The sequence below is a fragment of the Alternaria conjuncta genome, assembly GCF_024043145.1.
Source record: "Alternaria conjuncta strain BMP 0040 chromosome Unknown scaffold_37, whole genome shotgun sequence".
Classification (NCBI taxonomy): domain Eukaryota; kingdom Fungi; phylum Ascomycota; class Dothideomycetes; order Pleosporales; family Pleosporaceae; genus Alternaria; species Alternaria conjuncta.
This window is the reverse complement of record NW_026250126.1, coordinates 148,558-164,429: the sequence shown is the minus strand read 5'-3', so window position 1 is coordinate 164,429 and position 15,872 is coordinate 148,558. Positions and strand designations below refer to the sequence as shown.

Sequence of the window (15,872 nt, the reverse complement as noted above, 5' to 3'; positions counted from 1 at the left end):
GAGGGGATGTGAGCAGGGGATGGAGATGGGGTGTACTACTGCGTCTATTCTAGTCTGTGCTGACTTCAACATTCGAGTATGCAGGGTGGCAGGCTAGGGTGGATGTACGAAGGGGATGTACGATAGGTAAGACGGGATTTGTGAAGGGCATTGCGTAAGCTGAGTCGCGCGCGTTGTTTTAGCTGCGTCTTCGGTGAAATGTTTGTAGTGACTTTTGGGATCAGCGTAGGGGATAGCGTAGGGGATATGTTTGATTTGATACCACGGGGAGGGGGAGGGGGAGGGAAGCGTCGCAATGGAGAACACGTCAGCGGCTTTGGGTTGGATTGCCGCGTATGTTGTTGTATTAGTCGTTGGACTTGTTTTCTGGTAGATAGGACGCTAGCTTGGGGGAAGTTTTGATACAAGGACGATGTACACGTCCTCCCCTAATCTCTGAGTCCGCTGCTGCTAGTGTCCCAGAGTATCTGAACCTCCTTACTCTTTAACCTGCATTGCTTCGTATACATACACGTAAACGTAAACGTACACGTACAGCGCGAAGAGGGGCTTGCGCGTTCAGCACGTTCTTGTCCGACCTGCTCTTGTGCCGTTGAAGTTGTACGTGGATAGTCTGACCGATTACAATACCTTTGTTGTACGGATGTGAAGAGCATCTCTACGAATGCGCGCATACCAATTATCTTCATTATCCTCACGAGCTTCACGCCTTCGCAATAGCTTTTGTCATGTGTCTGTACCTTCTTTTGAACATCTGCTCAACTTCCTCATCACTAGTCTTACGACCTTCGCGCTTGCTAGTAAGGGGTTGTACCGGACTTAAATTACCAGAGTGCAGACGAACTTGCTCAAACACTAGCTTCCATGGTCGAAGACGAGGTCGCTTGTCAGACTGTAAGGTAACGTCGTGCTGGCTATTGAGGTTGTACCTTGGTGGGCGGGGCGATCGCAATAGCTTTTTCGACGGGTGTGAGAAACCCGTGGTTTGGAAATCCAAGACGAAGTACTATCATCGCCGTTGGTTCATTGCCATCCAAGCTCTTGCGCTCGTCGTTGATGTTCTTTCCAGCTGTTAAATGATCGTGAAAACTCTCGAATATTCTCATACCCACAGACCTCGGTTCCTCGCAAAGAAACATCCAGCACCCTCACAATCTTTCTCAATTCCCCACATCCACGGCCATTCACACCGCTCTACCCTCTCCACCCTCTCCAAAAGCGGAATTAAATAGTCCATGCATGAATCCTCCCTACCAAACGCGTTTAGAGGTAATCGTGATTATCGAATTCATCGAACGCATGCGTGTATGCGACTATCGCATGTGAGGTACATGGCTAGATATTCGCGTACCGTGGTTTGTTTTTCCCATTCGGCCGAAAGCAGCAGTATCTCCATAGTATGCGACAGGGGACGGCCCGGTCTTTCATGCGCGAACATGAACTTGACAGAACGGTACTCGCGTGCTTTGCCATGAGGAACATGTGCTGTCTGCTGTCTGCTGTCGGAGAAACAGACATCTCCGCTACCGCGCTGCGTCGTTAAGAATAGAACAACCACCTCTCCGGACAATTCTCCGGTCGTAAGCAGGAAGAATTTGTGATGTCGTCTGCCCTTCTCTTATCGCACAAAAGGTGCCGACGCCTTCCGCCCGCTTACCACCATCCGCGCTGTACCCTTTCCTCACGATCTCCATATAACCGGTTCGTATCTGCTACGTCGCCTGCTACTTTCACGGGTAGCGTTGGTTGCAAATACGAGGTTTGGTGGGTTTCTATTTCCGGATGTGGCGATGGGTGGGTAGGAGCACTAAGGTAGCGGGTGTGGCACCAGCGGGGATCGTGTCCTTCTGCCAGCCTCGTTTTTTTTCGACCACCGTGTACAGCTCGTACGACATCAACGAACACAGGTACCGTGGTAACACGTCCTCGTGGCACGGAGGCTGGAGAGATGGCGCCATACGGATAACCCTCCGATGTTGGAATTTGTTGTGTAATGGGAATGGGAATGGGAGGTGGAGAGGTGCTATCGAGGTGTTTTTGGAAGGTTGATGTTCAAATCCAAATAGCGACCGGCTAGCGATACCGAGATGCGGGATGCGGAAAGATTCAATGCCACCGCATCCACCGGCACTTTCGCATACATACCGCCGTATGATGCCGTTATCGTGTGGTGGGAAAACTCTCGCCCGACGCGACCGGCACCGTCGTATTAGGTCACACAACCAGCCGAACTGCCCAACGTCAGTCTGGTGACATTGAAACACGAGGTGATCAGCTTGTCGACAAGAAGGCGTATACGGTACGGTACGTCAGGGACTCGATATGACGTCTGCGTGTCGGAAGCTTCAATGCGAGGATGCAGCGCGCAGGGCTAGCTCACCCGTTTTCGTCATGTTTCCAGCGATATTGACGGGCTGATCAGTGCCTGAAGCATGCTTAGGGTGAGCTTAAACGGCCGGGACATTACTGCTACGGGCATGGTTCAAGCCTGCAGGGACAGTGCAGCGCTGCGTCTGCATGGATACGAGGAATGACGGTGGGGAACATAGGTGGGAGGGTCAATGTTACTTTGTTTAGTCGCGTTTTGTAGGTTGGAAGACGGTAGAACAGAACAAACCCCTCATACCCTGCACCGTCCGTCTGTTGGCCATTAGTATAAAGGGTTCCGCGAACGGCGCTGCACAAAGGGTCATCATCCTCAGCAAACTTTCAAAAGCAATTCACAGCAAAGACTAGTTTATAACTCCCTTTACAACACTCGCTTTCGAAGTTCTTCCACACCACAACACACACAACTCGCCAAGATGAAGTACACCGTCGCTATCACCACGCTCATCGCCAGCGCTATGGCTACTGCCATCTCCTCCGACTGCCCCAAGCCCTCGCACACCGCGACCGTCACCGGCAGCGCACCTGCCTCGTCGTCGACCGCGCCTGCCGACGCCGCTCCCACCGGCTACTTCGGCGTCATCTCGTCGCGCAGCGCCTCGCCCATCCACCTCCAGTCCTTGACCGCACGCGGCGGAAAGTTCTACCTCGGCGGCGGCCCTCCCTCGTCCTACTGCCCATCCAACCTTCCCGCCGGCGCCTGCCCTCCCGGTAACACCACCGTTCTGGCTGGCGGCCAGGGAACTCTCTCCCTCGGCGTTGTCGTGCCTGGTGGCCAGGAGGTCTACGTTGCGCCCGGCGGTGCTCTCCAATACACCACCGCCCACTCCGTCTCCAAGCCCGAGGGCTCAGACGTCACTGGCTTCAGCCGCACCGCGCCCGCTGACGGCAACGTCTACGGATACCTCGACTACGAGACTGGCTTCGTTGCCTGCCCGGCTGGCGAGGGCGAGGGATACCAGGTCTTTGGTGCCGTTGAGGACGGTGAATTCGGCGATGACTGCCTTGGCTTCACCGCTCTGGCTGGTAAGTTTTCTGCTCCTCTCAACAAGTTGGATATATGCTAACGATTCCTCTAGTTGCGACCGAAGATGCTGGTGCCTGGCAATACTAGATCTCTCTAACACCTGGAAATGGTGTTGGTGGGGATCTTTAATGTCTATTGGATAATGAACATGAAGGGGTAGATGGAGATATCCATGCTGTACATATGACGCTCCTTAATGACCCGGGCACAAAAGTAATATAATAGTAATGCCTTGAGACGATTTCGAAACTTCATTCTCTGCCTTCCAAGCCTGCTCTGATGCGATTGACTTCCTCCTCAGCTGTGCCTTTCATGCCCGTCTGCACAACTACAGTCTTCTCCCTACTCTTCATGCCTTTAACAACTTCAACATCAGACTTCGCAACTCGAAGCGCACCAGCAATGACTTCCCTCACCGCCCTATTCGCCTCTCCGTCTTTCGGCTGAGCGGCAACGCATATCTCAATGCGCTCGTCAGAGACCGCTGCGATGCCTTCGCGTTGCGCACTAACCCCAGGCTTGACATGACACAGCAGATGAACAGTTCCTGAGCTGTTCTTCGCGGACTTGGAAGCCACGAAACGGATTGCGGGACCGGACATTAGCGGCGTTGGCGTTGAACACGGTAGAGTGCATGTGACTGCGATGAACGGTGCGTTGGAAAGGTCAGCTGGCTTCGCGTGCGGACCTCAGCATGCGGCTGAACCGGTAAAGCCGATCGCAGCCGCCCATTCCACGCCGGGATTAGACCCCTTCTCGCCCAACCAATCGCTTTTCCAGTGCACCCCGAGCCCTGCTACCAGCAAAGGCGAGCCTCTACACAGCAGTCCTCACAGATAGATGCACATCTCCTCTGTTCCACAGCATACGGCAAAAGCCACGTTGACACCACCCATCCCATGCCCTCTGCACCTCCCTAAAGCGTGCTGGCGCGCAACCGGGGCCGGTAGTGGGGGCATTCTTACGGTACCGGTGCTTAGATAAAGACTACTTCCCCTAAGTGATAAATTTGACGAGAGCCTCATCAGACGCTTCCTCTAAGTACAGGTGCACACGATGGAGGGAAAATTCAGCAACACGGAATTAGGTAAGAGATTGTAAGCGTATCCGGGCGCAGATAAAATGCATAAAAGGCTGCCCGCCCTCGGTTTTGGCGATGGTTTCTGCTTATTTCGCATTTCTTCGACTTCTTGACAGAGTTGAATTGGGATAGAGTGTTGTTTGTACGCATTGCGGTATTAGCACTTTTTTGCATGATAGATTGGAAGACATTTTATTATTGGTATACGAATTCACAGTTAGAGGTAAGAGATAACTGCAATTGCTTTTGATGACGTGGTTCGCAACGTGGTGGTTTGCTATCTAGAAGTCGCACTTTCTGCGACAACCAACCCACGTACAATCCCATCTTTCCCACATTCTCTGCCCACTCCACACAACAAATCACATGACTAACCTCACCCCCAGCAAAATGACTTCCGCACCCACACTACAGCCCAAGTTCCTGCCGAACAAGCATGACCTAGGCATCGTCGCAGTCGGCTTCAGCGGCGGCCAGGTAAGGCCCACCCACCCACCACCCATTCTCTCCCCAAAATAAATAATTAACAATTTCATCCCAGCCCAAAGCCGGCGTCGACGCCGCCCCCATGGCGCTCATCGAAAACGGCCTCATCAAGCAGTTAGAACAAGACCTCGACTTCAACGTCACCTACGACGGCCAAGTGCACAACTACTCGGAACTGCGACCCGCCTCCGACCCCGAAGTCCACAGAATGAAGCAACCCAGATTCGTGTCGGCCGTAACAAAGCAAGTCTCGGACCAAGTCTACGCCCACGCCAAAACAGGAAAACTCGTGCTAACCCTCGGCGGCGACCACTCCATCGCCATCGGCACCGTGTCCGGGACTGCGAAAGCAGTACGGGAGCGGTTGGGTAAGGAGATTGCGGTGATCTGGGTGGATGCGCATGCGGATATTAATACGCCGGAGTCGAGCGAGAGCGGGAATATTCATGGTATGCCAGTCGCCTTTTTGGCGGATCTTGTGGAGGAGAAGGAGAAGGAGGAATTGAAGAGGGAGGATGTGTTTGCGTGGTTGGAGAAGGAGCATTTGATTAGTCCGAAGAAGTTGGTTTATATTGGGTTGAGGGATATTGATAAGGGGGAGAAGAAGATTTTGAGGGAACACGGGATTAAGGCGTATAGTATGCATGAGATTGACAGGTATGTTGTATTCCATGTCCCGAAGCTGGGGTTGGGTTGCTAACAGGACGATAGGTATGGCATTGGCAAAGTCATGGATATGGCACTGGGTTGGATCGGAAGCGATACGCCTATCCATCTCTCCTTCGACGTCGACGCTCTGGATCCCATGTGGGCGCCCAGCACGGGTACTCCTGTACGCGGTGGTTTGACGCTGCGCGAGGGTGACTTCATCGCTGAGTGTGTTGCTGAGACTGGTCAGCTCATCGCGCTCGATCTCGTTGAGGTTAACCCCAGCCTTGATGCTGAGGGTGCTGGTGACACTGTCCGCGCTGGTGTTTCGATTGTGAGATGCGCGCTTGGCGATACTCTTTTGTAAGCTTGTGTGATGGTTGGAGTGTTAGAGGCATTTGGTCTGGGTAGATATAGATGGCATCGTTAGACGATCAATGACGCAAGTTCATACATATTCGTGTTACAAGTCGTGACAGTTTGTTGCTATCCGTAAATCCGTGCATGGTGTATCATACACCAGAGGTACTTGTACCATCTCACTATCAACAAGAAAGATATGACGCAGGACAGTAGAATTCCGAAACAGGAGAGACCTTTACCGACTACTGCGATGACTAGAGTATACATTTGTTAGCGTTCTGGAGGCTGTTGGCGAACACGTAGACTTGAAGGTAGATTGAATGCACGGTCGACCAGGCACACAAATAGAGTCAAAGTTGGGTCGATGCTTTGTTCCGCTTTCGATCAAGCGTCCATGCTGGCTAAGTTGGCGTATCGACTAAGACACAAAAGTACAAGGAACGAGCCAAGAACCCTACTAGTATACATATGTAGCCGTCCGCCCATACCGAGGCCTTGGGGGATTGACTCTGTAGCCTTCGCCACTTTTTGGAGCCCACCTGACATCTTCTGGTTTGGAGCGCCTTGGATTGACGACTTCGCCAGCACTTCTCGGGGCCCATATAATGTCCTCAGGCCCATTGCCGGTATAAGAGAAAGATTCCGCTGGTTCTCTGCCTCTTTCATCGTCGTCGTCGTCGGATGAGTACGATTCGTATTGATGCTCGCTACCAGGTTCACACTCAGCAGGGAGATACAGTTTCTTATTTAGAGTTGGATAATAACGTGGTCGAGTTTCGGCTGAAACTTTCGCCGCAGGTGGTTCTGCTGACTTTGGCCTTGCTGGAGAAGTTTCTTCGCTGATTGATGGCACCGGTAGCTTTCTCGCTTCACCGTGTCTGACGGGCTTCGGTCGCTGAGTGGCGCCAGTGTATCGGATGTCTTCGTGACTTCGACGCTCTTCTGCCATGAGTCGATCATGCTCCTTAGTACGAGCCCAGTAGGCTGCCTCGTAGCGCTTTTTCTCATCATCCGAATCCGACGAGTCGCTCTCGATATTCGTGAATTTGCGTTCAGTTCGCTGTCTCGGTGCATCGCGTTTGCTTGTGGATGCTTCATCCTTTGTTCCTGCCTTCTTTCTACCTATCTTCCAAAACCTTTCTGCAGCCACTTTAAACGTTGAGTTGTCATGCCTAGACTTCGTTTTGGTGTCTGTACCCACGCTCCTTGGCTCACGCTTGTTGGATATTGTTGAAGTAGGCACTCCATGCGCTTGTGACGTGAGGTGTGGGTCTAAGTCTGAGTCTAGCCGTACAGTACGTTTCTTTCGCGTTCGCGGGTGCGTGTCAGAGTCCGATGGGTACATGGTGGTTCGTGTTGAATACGTGGGAGATGATCCTAGCTGCTCAAGATGTGCCGGTGATATTCGCCCGGTTAAATCCGAATATGGGACCCAGACCTCGTTGGCAGCCTCCTTGTTCTCGTAAGATCTTAACCTGTCTTGAGCATCATTGCGTTTCTGAGCCCAATCGTTGAACTCGCAAAAATAACGATTGGCTTGGCTGGCCGGTTTTCTGTTCGCCGAGATGCATGTCGAACAATTATAGTACAGAAAGGTATAGTCCTTGGCATAGCAGCTCTTGTGAATCCAGTGTTGACATGGGAGTCTGACAGCGTCGGTCGCACAGTTCAGTAACTGAACACAGAGACTACATTTATTCGGGGGTTCTCGCAAGTGTTCATCCCAGCACCATGAAACTGTGCTGGAGCTTCTCGGGGAAGAAGAACCGCTGGGTAGTTCTTCTGAAGAAGCTATTGAATGAGACAAAGAATAAGTTGAAGAGAGTGGCGACGGTGTTTTGTTCGTCTGTTCTTTCTGGAGGGTCTCATTGTCAGAGCCACTGAAGTCGCTGTTCGTAGCTGCGTACATTGCATCGTCGTGTTCAGCGTCAGCTTCTTCTGAGTCTACCGTAGCCTTTCTTGGTGTTGAAGGGTCATACAGCTCACGTGCTAAAGAATCGCTCTCATCTTCGACAAACGCTCCAGGAGGAGCAGAGCAGTCGTTGACTGATATACGGGGAATTGGCACATCGAGCTGGACTCGCGACAACAGTTCAGCAGGTTTAGCGGTTTCGTCACTCACTAAGTTCTCAATCTGGGTTTCAGGTGATGCTGCGGACTCTACGACCTGCTCGGAATCCTCTCGTTCGATAGAAGGTAGCGACGGTGTGATGAATCCAGCTTCCGAATATCCATCGGAAGATTCGGTCTCATCGGTAGTGCCGTCCTCTGGCTCAAGGCAGCATAAACCCTTGAAGGTATACTCTAAAGAAGGGTCTATACTCGCTTCGTGGATATGGTTGGCAAGGATGTGGCAATTCCACCGAGATCTTGGCTTGTGCTGGAGCATATTTTGTATCCACCCCGACGGCACCAAATCGCATGATGGCCCTGCTGCATTCTCAAGTATCTGAATCCAAATCGCAATAGCCTCGAGGTTGTGATGATACTCTTTGACGTGAGTTCCGTTGTCCGACATGTGTGCCTTCAATTCGTCGAGAGTGCAACGCTTTAGAACTGTCCACATCTCCAAGAAAACACAACCGAGGGACCATATATCGGATGATGTATTGCGTTCCACAAAGGCCATCACCTCTGGTGCGCAATAGCGCGGTGTCGTCGGTGGAGCCGTGACCGTGGTACTGTTGTCACATCCAGACCAATCCAGTGACGTACCGAAGTCTGTCAAGTAGACCTGGTCATGCTTGATGAGAACATTTGATGGTTTGATATCTTTATGACGTATACGATTGTCGTGCAGATACGAAAGCGCTGATGTGAGGCAACCGAAAAAGGGCCTCAGGAAAGACCGAGAGGTGTCGTCGAGATTAGTGTTCTCCAAAAACGTCTGCAAATTCATGTCTGCAACAGGAAGCATAATGATGGCGACGAACTTTTTATCGGTGTAGCTACCGGCGAGTTTGACAAGATGTCTATGCGATAGGCCTTTGAGATTCGACAACTCCTTGGTGAAAGCGCGCAAGACCTGCTTGTCCTGTTGAGCGAAATAGTTCGTCAGCCTGGGAACCCTCAGTCCGTATATACGAACCTACCTTCCGGAAAGTTCTTCCTCTCGATATGAGTTTTCGCGCGTATTCCTTATGACTGATGGTGCTGACAACCCGATCAACGTATCCAAAACCACCTTTCCCTAGTTCACCGACCTTCTTCAACGGCACGTCTTTCGGGTCGCTGAAGTGGCCGTGGCGTGCGTGCCGTTCAAGGTCGAGCGCTTCGTTATCGTAGACGAGATGCTGCAGCTCGAGGAAGTTGAGTCGTGCGGAGTGATCGCGTAGTGCTTCGGGTAAGGTGGTCCCCGAGAAGGGGAAAGACACGTCTGTGAATCCATCGTCAATGAAGGCGTCGATTGCGTCCAGCTGTCCAATCTTTCTCAGGATACTGTAGATCCTTGGAATGCGACTCCACGCATCTTTCGAGCTGCGCGTCAAGACCTCCGCGATGTCGCATATGTCGGCCTCCGTGAGGTGCTTAGCGGGCCCTTCCGCGTCTTGTTGGAACCATCTTCGTAAGAGGTCTTCTTCGTAGCCTTGCTGCTCCATGGAGTGGCGACTGCATGAACAGTGGCTCTAACTGTAGTGCTTGGCTGTACTCGGCGTGAGGCGCATATTCGGACGATGTGGGCAGTCGCAGTATCCGCCCAAGGAGGTGACTGAACAACTGAAGATGAGGCTGCGGTAGAATGAGCAGACAATGTCGCTGCGGAATGGAGGACGGGCGGGGTAGCGTTAATATCACCCATGCATGCATCCTGCTCAGCCTCCGCCCCCACACCCTCAGCTGCCTATGAATCCTACAGCTACTGCGCCACATATTAGTGATACTGGATCTAACGGAATTAAACCTGAAATCAGTTCTTTGTCAGCTCCGGATGTATAGCTGCTTCGAAATGCTGAGCCAAGGTAGCGGATTTAGTTTAGGCTTCATCGAGGTAGGTGTCAGTGAGAGATACGTGCGGAGAGCGCCGCGGACTTCGTGACGTTGAACCAAGCGCATCATTAGCAATGCGAAAGCCGTGGTTGTTGCGCAATTCTGTTGCAAGTGAAGTGATGGCAGTGTGGCAGTTTGGATGACGCGGGCGCTCGTGGTGATGGTAACGCGCTATTGCGCGCTAGATTTTGGTGAGTCGCGAACGCGTCCGAGCACCCAGCGAACCAGGAAGTAGCGAACAGCCGCTTGACCATCGACACGGCTCCATGTCAACTCAGGAAAACACTCAACAACCTAGAGCCTACATCAACGTTAGGTCGACTGATTTGAATCTTTTTACGTTGCTGTAGTCCGCAGACCTATTCAGATTTTGCCTTGTATGAGGTGGCTCCATGTTGTGTAGCTACCCAGAAGACATCTTCAGACCCAACAGGTCAAACTTCGCAAATAATGAGTTATCTAAAGAAACATCACACGATGTTACCATAGAGAGAAGCTAGGTCGGAACCGCAAATTCATACTAACCATCGCATAAACCCATCTAAACCTCAATAAACCTCGCCATCCACGTCCCCGTAACCTCCCTTGCCTCCTCCACCAACCCCATATCCAACAAAACCTGCACAGTCCCCCTCGCCGCAGCTTCCAACGCACTAAAAATCCACGTGTGAGTAAACGTCGCCGCCTCCCCAATAAACACCGTATTGTATTCCGTCTGATAAAACGCCGGCAAGTACAGCGTCTGCTGCCCCCCTGCAATCTGCATCGTAAACGCGCCCGCCTGGTGCTCATCCTGCTCCCAGCACTGGCGCTCGTAGTTGCCCGTCCAGTTCTCTTCGATGATATCTGAGCCGTGCATAGAGACAAAGCCGCGTTTTACGTACGCCATGTGTTCGGCTTCGGGCATGGCGCACGCGACGGTGGCTTCGTAGTCGGAGAGGTAGGAGGCCAGCATTGTACCGGGGCCGGTCGCGTTGATGCCGTGGGAGGGGTAGCAGATTTGTCCTAGGTTGGGCGTGGAGAGGCGCGTGCAGCCGCCGTAGATGGGTTGGGGGAGGTGTTCCCAGAAGCGTGACTTGAATTGCACGGCTACTTTGCAGGCGTTGGCGAAGAGGGTGCGGTCGATGGCGCGTTTTAGCAGGCTGGAGTAGCGGGGGAGGTGCCAGAATTTCATGAGGTTGAGGGGCACGCTGTTGAGGACGTAGTCGAAGTTTTCGGTAGTGTCGGGCGTGGAGTAGGGGTCTGAGCCTGTGGGCTTCCAGGATACGGACATGGTTCTGTTGTTTTCGTTCCAGTGGAGGCCGTTGATTTTGGCGCCGTATTGAACGCGGTCTTTGACGAGGGGCTCGAAAGCTGCAGGCATTCTGGAAAGGCCGCCTTTGATGGTGACCCATTTGGAGGCGAGGAAGTAGACAGTTTCGTATTCCCACATGGGCCAGTAGATGTGGGATTGGCCGACTTCGTCGGTGGTGTTGAGATCAAATTTCAGCTTATTGCGCAAGTAGGCTACCTCGGAGTAGTCGAACATGCCGTCGTCTTTGGCTTGCTTGTAGGCTTTGAAGATGTTGGTGGCGTACATCTTAACGCGCTCTGCATCGAGACCCTTGAACTCATCGAGAGCGGCGTTGGCCTCCTCAACGGCAGTGGCGTTGCCGTATGCGATGGTGTTCTTGTATGCAGGGTCGGTTGCTATCTCAGTCTTGCTGGGGATTGTTCCATCGGGACGGCGGAAGGGACTGTCGGCTGGGGTGTTGGGCGATGACTGGATCCATTCGATGAACTTGACATGAAGCTCTTCCTTGTCAGCGTTGAGTTCGTTGAGGACGTCGGCCAGTTGGAAGATCATGCGCTGGTCGTTGAAGGGGAAGGTCTCGTTCGTCTCGGAGTCTGTAATCTCGTACGGGAAACGCATGGGCCCAAGCTCGTGATATTGGCCTTCATCGGGGGAAGTGCCGTTGAGGTAGGCTGTGCGAATGCGACCACCAATACGCTGAGACGACTCGATGATCTTCCAGTTGTGGATACCAACGGAGTCCAGCATCAACTATAAGACGTTTCGTTAGCACCAGATTGATATCTTGGTTGACACGTATACGTACTGAAGTCGCAAGTCCAGAGATACCTCCCCCCAAAATACCAAAAGACTTATTCTTAGCAGAGGCAACAAAAACATCATCTGGCTGCTTCTGCTGCAAGTAAGCAACGCCATCGAACCAGTTGCTATCAGTCCCCGCAACATCAACGAACGACTTCCTCTCCTGGCGGCGAGCATAGCGCTTGGCGACAACGAGCTCATCAGACTTTCCGATAAGCTCTCCATCAAGAAAGGCATGAAGACAGCCCCCAGACATCTCAGTCGGAGTCAACCAAACGAACTTGTTGGGCCGCCTGTTCTCATGTTCCTCATGGCGTCTTGCCAAAGGATGAGCGCCGACATGTGTCTGGCCTATGCGTTGCTTCGCGGAGACGATGGAAGCGGAAGCATCGTCACATGTCGCGTACGTAATTGTAAGCTCACCGTCGACGTCTCCGTAGTAGTCGACAACGATGTTTTGCGCGCTTCCGGGGGTAGTGCTTTTCAAGGGAGCGAAGACGACCGATGGCTGGCTTAGAGGTTTGGATTCCGAGAGCGAGGCAATGCTTGCCAGAAGCGGCAGCAACTTGGTGAAGGACGGCATGCCGAAGGTCGAAGTAGGATGAAGTCAGCAATCTGAAGCTTCATCCCATTGCTCTTCAACATGCCCGTTTATGAATCTTTAGAGGAAATTCTTGGCAATACCAAGCATCGTTGGTATCTACCTTGATGTCCATGATACCCACTGTTGAGTATTCATCAGTCATCCCGCGATGTTATCGTGCGGTGCCGTAGGCCTTTTCTCCAAGTGTAAGCTTACCGAGAAGCCGCCGGTCCACCTCCGGTGTCGTACTTGGCAGAGGATATCAATTCTCCATCACAAAAGCCTTGTTCAATATCTCTGCGTGCTTCCAGAGTCCTTAAGAAACAATCATCTCCCAATGTGCGAACTTATTGTTTTCGTGGCCAGCAACTTCTCGTCACCACTCACCCACGTAATCCCAAATCCCCGAGTCTGGATGCTGGGCTTCGGCGCATCCTCAGCCGATCCATGATTGGAGCGGGCAATATCCTGGAGTCTTGGCTGATGGATGTAGATAAGTGGGGGGAAATCAAGACAGTCCGTCGTCTGGGCGCGGCCTTTGCCAAGTACAGCTGGTACGATTAGGTATGTTTTCCGCTCCGAACCACAGCCATCGATTAAAACGCGCCAAGAGAGTATCGCGCGATATGTCTACATGTGCAGTTAGTGTACTGTTCAACCGAAAATCTCTGTCATTTGCTTCTCAAGACGTTGCATAAGCCCGAGGATTCTACTGCCGTTGCGGCCTTCTCCGGCTACTCTTCGAGCCTTCCATTTTGCTGCATTTCACTAGTCCGCCCTCTGGAAACTGCCTCTCCTCCTACTCGGCCCCTCAAGAACACCCATCTTCTCATCATTAATACTCCGCCTTTCGCCTCTTTCAGCCTCTTCGCTCTCCTGGAGGACCCGTTCATTCGGGTCTGGCTCCACGACCTGCCCATGGTTACCGCCCACCGACTCCATAGTAAACGGACTCGCAGTCGGCGCATCAAGAATATTCAGCTCTTCTTGCGTGAAGAAATTGGGCATCAAGAACGTCCGCATGGGGATGTACAGGAAGATGAAAACCGGAAATCCAATGGCGGCAATTGTTTGTGTGATCGCGAAAGTGGCACCGAAGCCAATGAGTTCGAGCCCGACGAAAGCCCAGATGACCCAGCGACGCTTGATCTGTGCTAATGGGTCGGATCGTGATGTGAGATGCTTGTCCTTTGCAAGGAAGATGAGCTTCAGTGTGATGCCGTTTGCTTCTAGGGCTTGAATACCCATGACGAAGAACAACCCAGCTAGTACCGCTTGTGGTATGAGGTGCAGTACAATGAGAAGTGGTCCAGTCATCGTGCCTAAGGTGAGGAGGCCTTGAGCGAGGTTTGACACGCGCTGCTCTACCACATGGTCGACAACGCGTTTGCCATGGCCTTTGTTGTCTTCGTCGTCGGAATCGGCGACGGTGCGTGCAACGCAAAGCGATGTAGTATGGAACGGCGCCTGCGGGATGAGGCCATTCGGGAAGGGTATGCCCAGTAATCCCGCAACTCCAGTTGTGATGCCCAAGAGAAAGATATCCCAATGAAAGCCTGCCGGTTTGCGCAGCGGGAATTCCGTGCCCTGCGCGATTAGACTAGAAACGTTGTGATCGAACCAGAACAGAATCGTCAAGAGTACAGCGAACGGAATAGCCAGGAATACATCGCCGACACTTATATCCCAAAAGTGGATGAACCATCCGCGATCAGTAGTGGGAAAGAATGCCTTCGAAGTAGGTAGCTTGAGCAATTCAATGCCAGCCATCTTTCCGATGTGTACGAAGCCAGTGAAGAATATCACAGTAAGCGGCGTACCGTAGTCCTCGACGAACTTGCGAACGTGGCGCTGCAGTAGCGACGACTGTCCTACGATGCCGCAGATGTATGCGACCGCAGTGACCAGCAACGCAATCACAATCGAAAGGTATGCCGACGCGTCACTGACAGCCCATTGCCTCGTCAACACCTGTATCCCCTTTTGTAGATATATGAATGCAACGTAGAACCCGAATATGTCGCAGGAGAAGCGCGTAACGTATCGTAGGCCGTTGCAGGAATTTGTGATTGCGAGAATCCAGTGGAAGATCAGGGACCATATGCCTATCCAGCACATGAAGGCGAAGTAGTTCGTGCCCCGTGGGGTGATGATGTCGTATACGGTGTAGTTGAAGACAGTAATCGGTCCAGTGACGCCCACGATGACTAGAGGTTGTGCTGCGGCGAGCGAGAAGACTACCGAGGCTAGCACTGAGGCAAGAAGGACCTCGTTGACGCCAAAGCTCTCGTTGGTCTTTTCGAACATGTCGAGGGAAAAGGCGAGCGCTGGCAGAATGTTCGCAAAGTACATGTAGACTGTCGCAGGTACAACGCGATAGTCCCACGCATCTTTCCAGTCGCTCAAGTAGAAAGGTGCTCGCCGCCGTATGTCGTTTATCATGCCACTGAATAGCCGTGTCTTCCACCAGGCATTCTTGCTCGAGGCCGCCGTTCCATGCGACTGTCGCGTGGGTTCCCGAGTGATCGCATCGTTGTTAGACGTGGCATTGCGCTTCGAGGGTCGGAGTACACGCGACTTCCACGATCTGTTCGCGTATTCTGAAGACATGGTTGGACGATGGCAGAGGCGTGGCTTTGGGCTGGTACGCTACGGGTATTTGCTCGCGGAGGTGTTATATCGAAGATGTCGTCATGACAGGGCGGACTCCAAATTGAGAAAGCTACCCAGGGAAAGGAGGCGCGGGGTAGTGCAAATATACCAGTTGAAGGTACCCTAAAAGATATGCTTCAACAAAGCTGGACGAGCGGATGGGTCTTGCCGCCATGGTAAAGGTTGGCGAGCTTGTTATGTATGGCGAGGGGAGGAAAAGTCGACTCCACACACCGCCGCCCGGGCAGACTCCGGGTCGGATTTACGGCCGGCAATAATCTTAGCGCAATCTCCCCGCGGACCCTGATGGCGACATCGACATTGTAAAATGCCGTCGCCTTGTGACACCTTGAAACCATCTGTACTCTGTTTAGCTACAAGACACCGAGAGCACCATCGCGCATATTTCGTTTGATTGCTGGTATCAGGTTGGCCGTTGACGACGAAGTTTAGAGACCCGGAACTCATCACCGATGATGTGCCCACGTTCACATTATGCAAGCGAGCGGACGAACGCACTGCTAGAAAGTTTGCGGAGATGCTGAGCGACGATCATAGCGGA

The 15,872-nt window shown here is 52.5% G+C and overlaps 6 protein-coding genes across 6 annotated transcripts; 2 read left to right on the top strand and 4 right to left on the bottom strand.

The window, feature by feature from the left end:
- Positions 1-2,804: 2,804 nt before the first annotated feature.
- Positions 2,805-3,502, top strand: J4E85_011585 (uncharacterized protein; the record flags this gene model as incomplete). The annotated part of the gene is made up of 2 exons (XM_051475787.1): positions 2,805-3,414; positions 3,468-3,502. 2 exons carry the CDS (start codon positions 2,805-2,807, stop codon positions 3,500-3,502), a joined length of 645 nt encoding a protein of 214 aa, XP_051320461.1.
- Positions 3,503-3,666: 164 nt separating this feature from the next.
- J4E85_011584 (uncharacterized protein) lies at positions 3,667-4,017 on the bottom strand (the record flags this gene model as incomplete). Its single annotated transcript, XM_051475786.1, has 2 exons — positions 3,667-3,933; positions 3,958-4,017. The coding sequence occupies 2 exons, from the start codon at positions 4,015-4,017 to the stop codon at positions 3,667-3,669; spliced, it is 327 nt and encodes a 108-aa protein (XP_051320460.1).
- Positions 4,018-4,886: 869 nt separating this feature from the next.
- J4E85_011583 (uncharacterized protein) lies at positions 4,887-5,997 on the top strand (the record flags this gene model as incomplete). The annotated part of the gene is made up of 3 exons (XM_051475785.1): positions 4,887-4,973; positions 5,038-5,639; positions 5,694-5,997. The coding sequence occupies 3 exons, from the start codon at positions 4,887-4,889 to the stop codon at positions 5,995-5,997; spliced, it is 993 nt and encodes a 330-aa protein (XP_051320459.1).
- A 1,714-nt stretch (positions 5,998-7,711) lies between these two features.
- J4E85_011582 (uncharacterized protein) lies at positions 7,712-9,592 on the bottom strand (the record flags this gene model as incomplete). The annotated part of the gene is made up of 3 exons (XM_051475784.1): positions 7,712-7,775; positions 7,901-9,027; positions 9,086-9,592. 3 exons carry the CDS (start codon positions 9,590-9,592, stop codon positions 7,712-7,714), a joined length of 1,698 nt encoding a protein of 565 aa, XP_051320458.1.
- Positions 9,593-10,521: 929 nt separating this feature from the next.
- Positions 10,522-12,658, bottom strand: J4E85_011581 (uncharacterized protein; the record flags this gene model as incomplete). The annotated part of the gene is made up of 2 exons (XM_051475783.1): positions 10,522-12,024; positions 12,080-12,658. The coding sequence occupies 2 exons, from the start codon at positions 12,656-12,658 to the stop codon at positions 10,522-10,524; spliced, it is 2,082 nt and encodes a 693-aa protein (XP_051320457.1).
- A 768-nt stretch (positions 12,659-13,426) lies between these two features.
- Positions 13,427-15,268, bottom strand: J4E85_011580 (uncharacterized protein; the record flags this gene model as incomplete). Its single annotated transcript, XM_051475782.1, has 1 exon — positions 13,427-15,268. One exon carries the CDS (start codon positions 15,266-15,268, stop codon positions 13,427-13,429), a length of 1,842 nt encoding a protein of 613 aa, XP_051320456.1.
- Between the last annotated feature and the right edge of the window lie 604 nt (positions 15,269-15,872).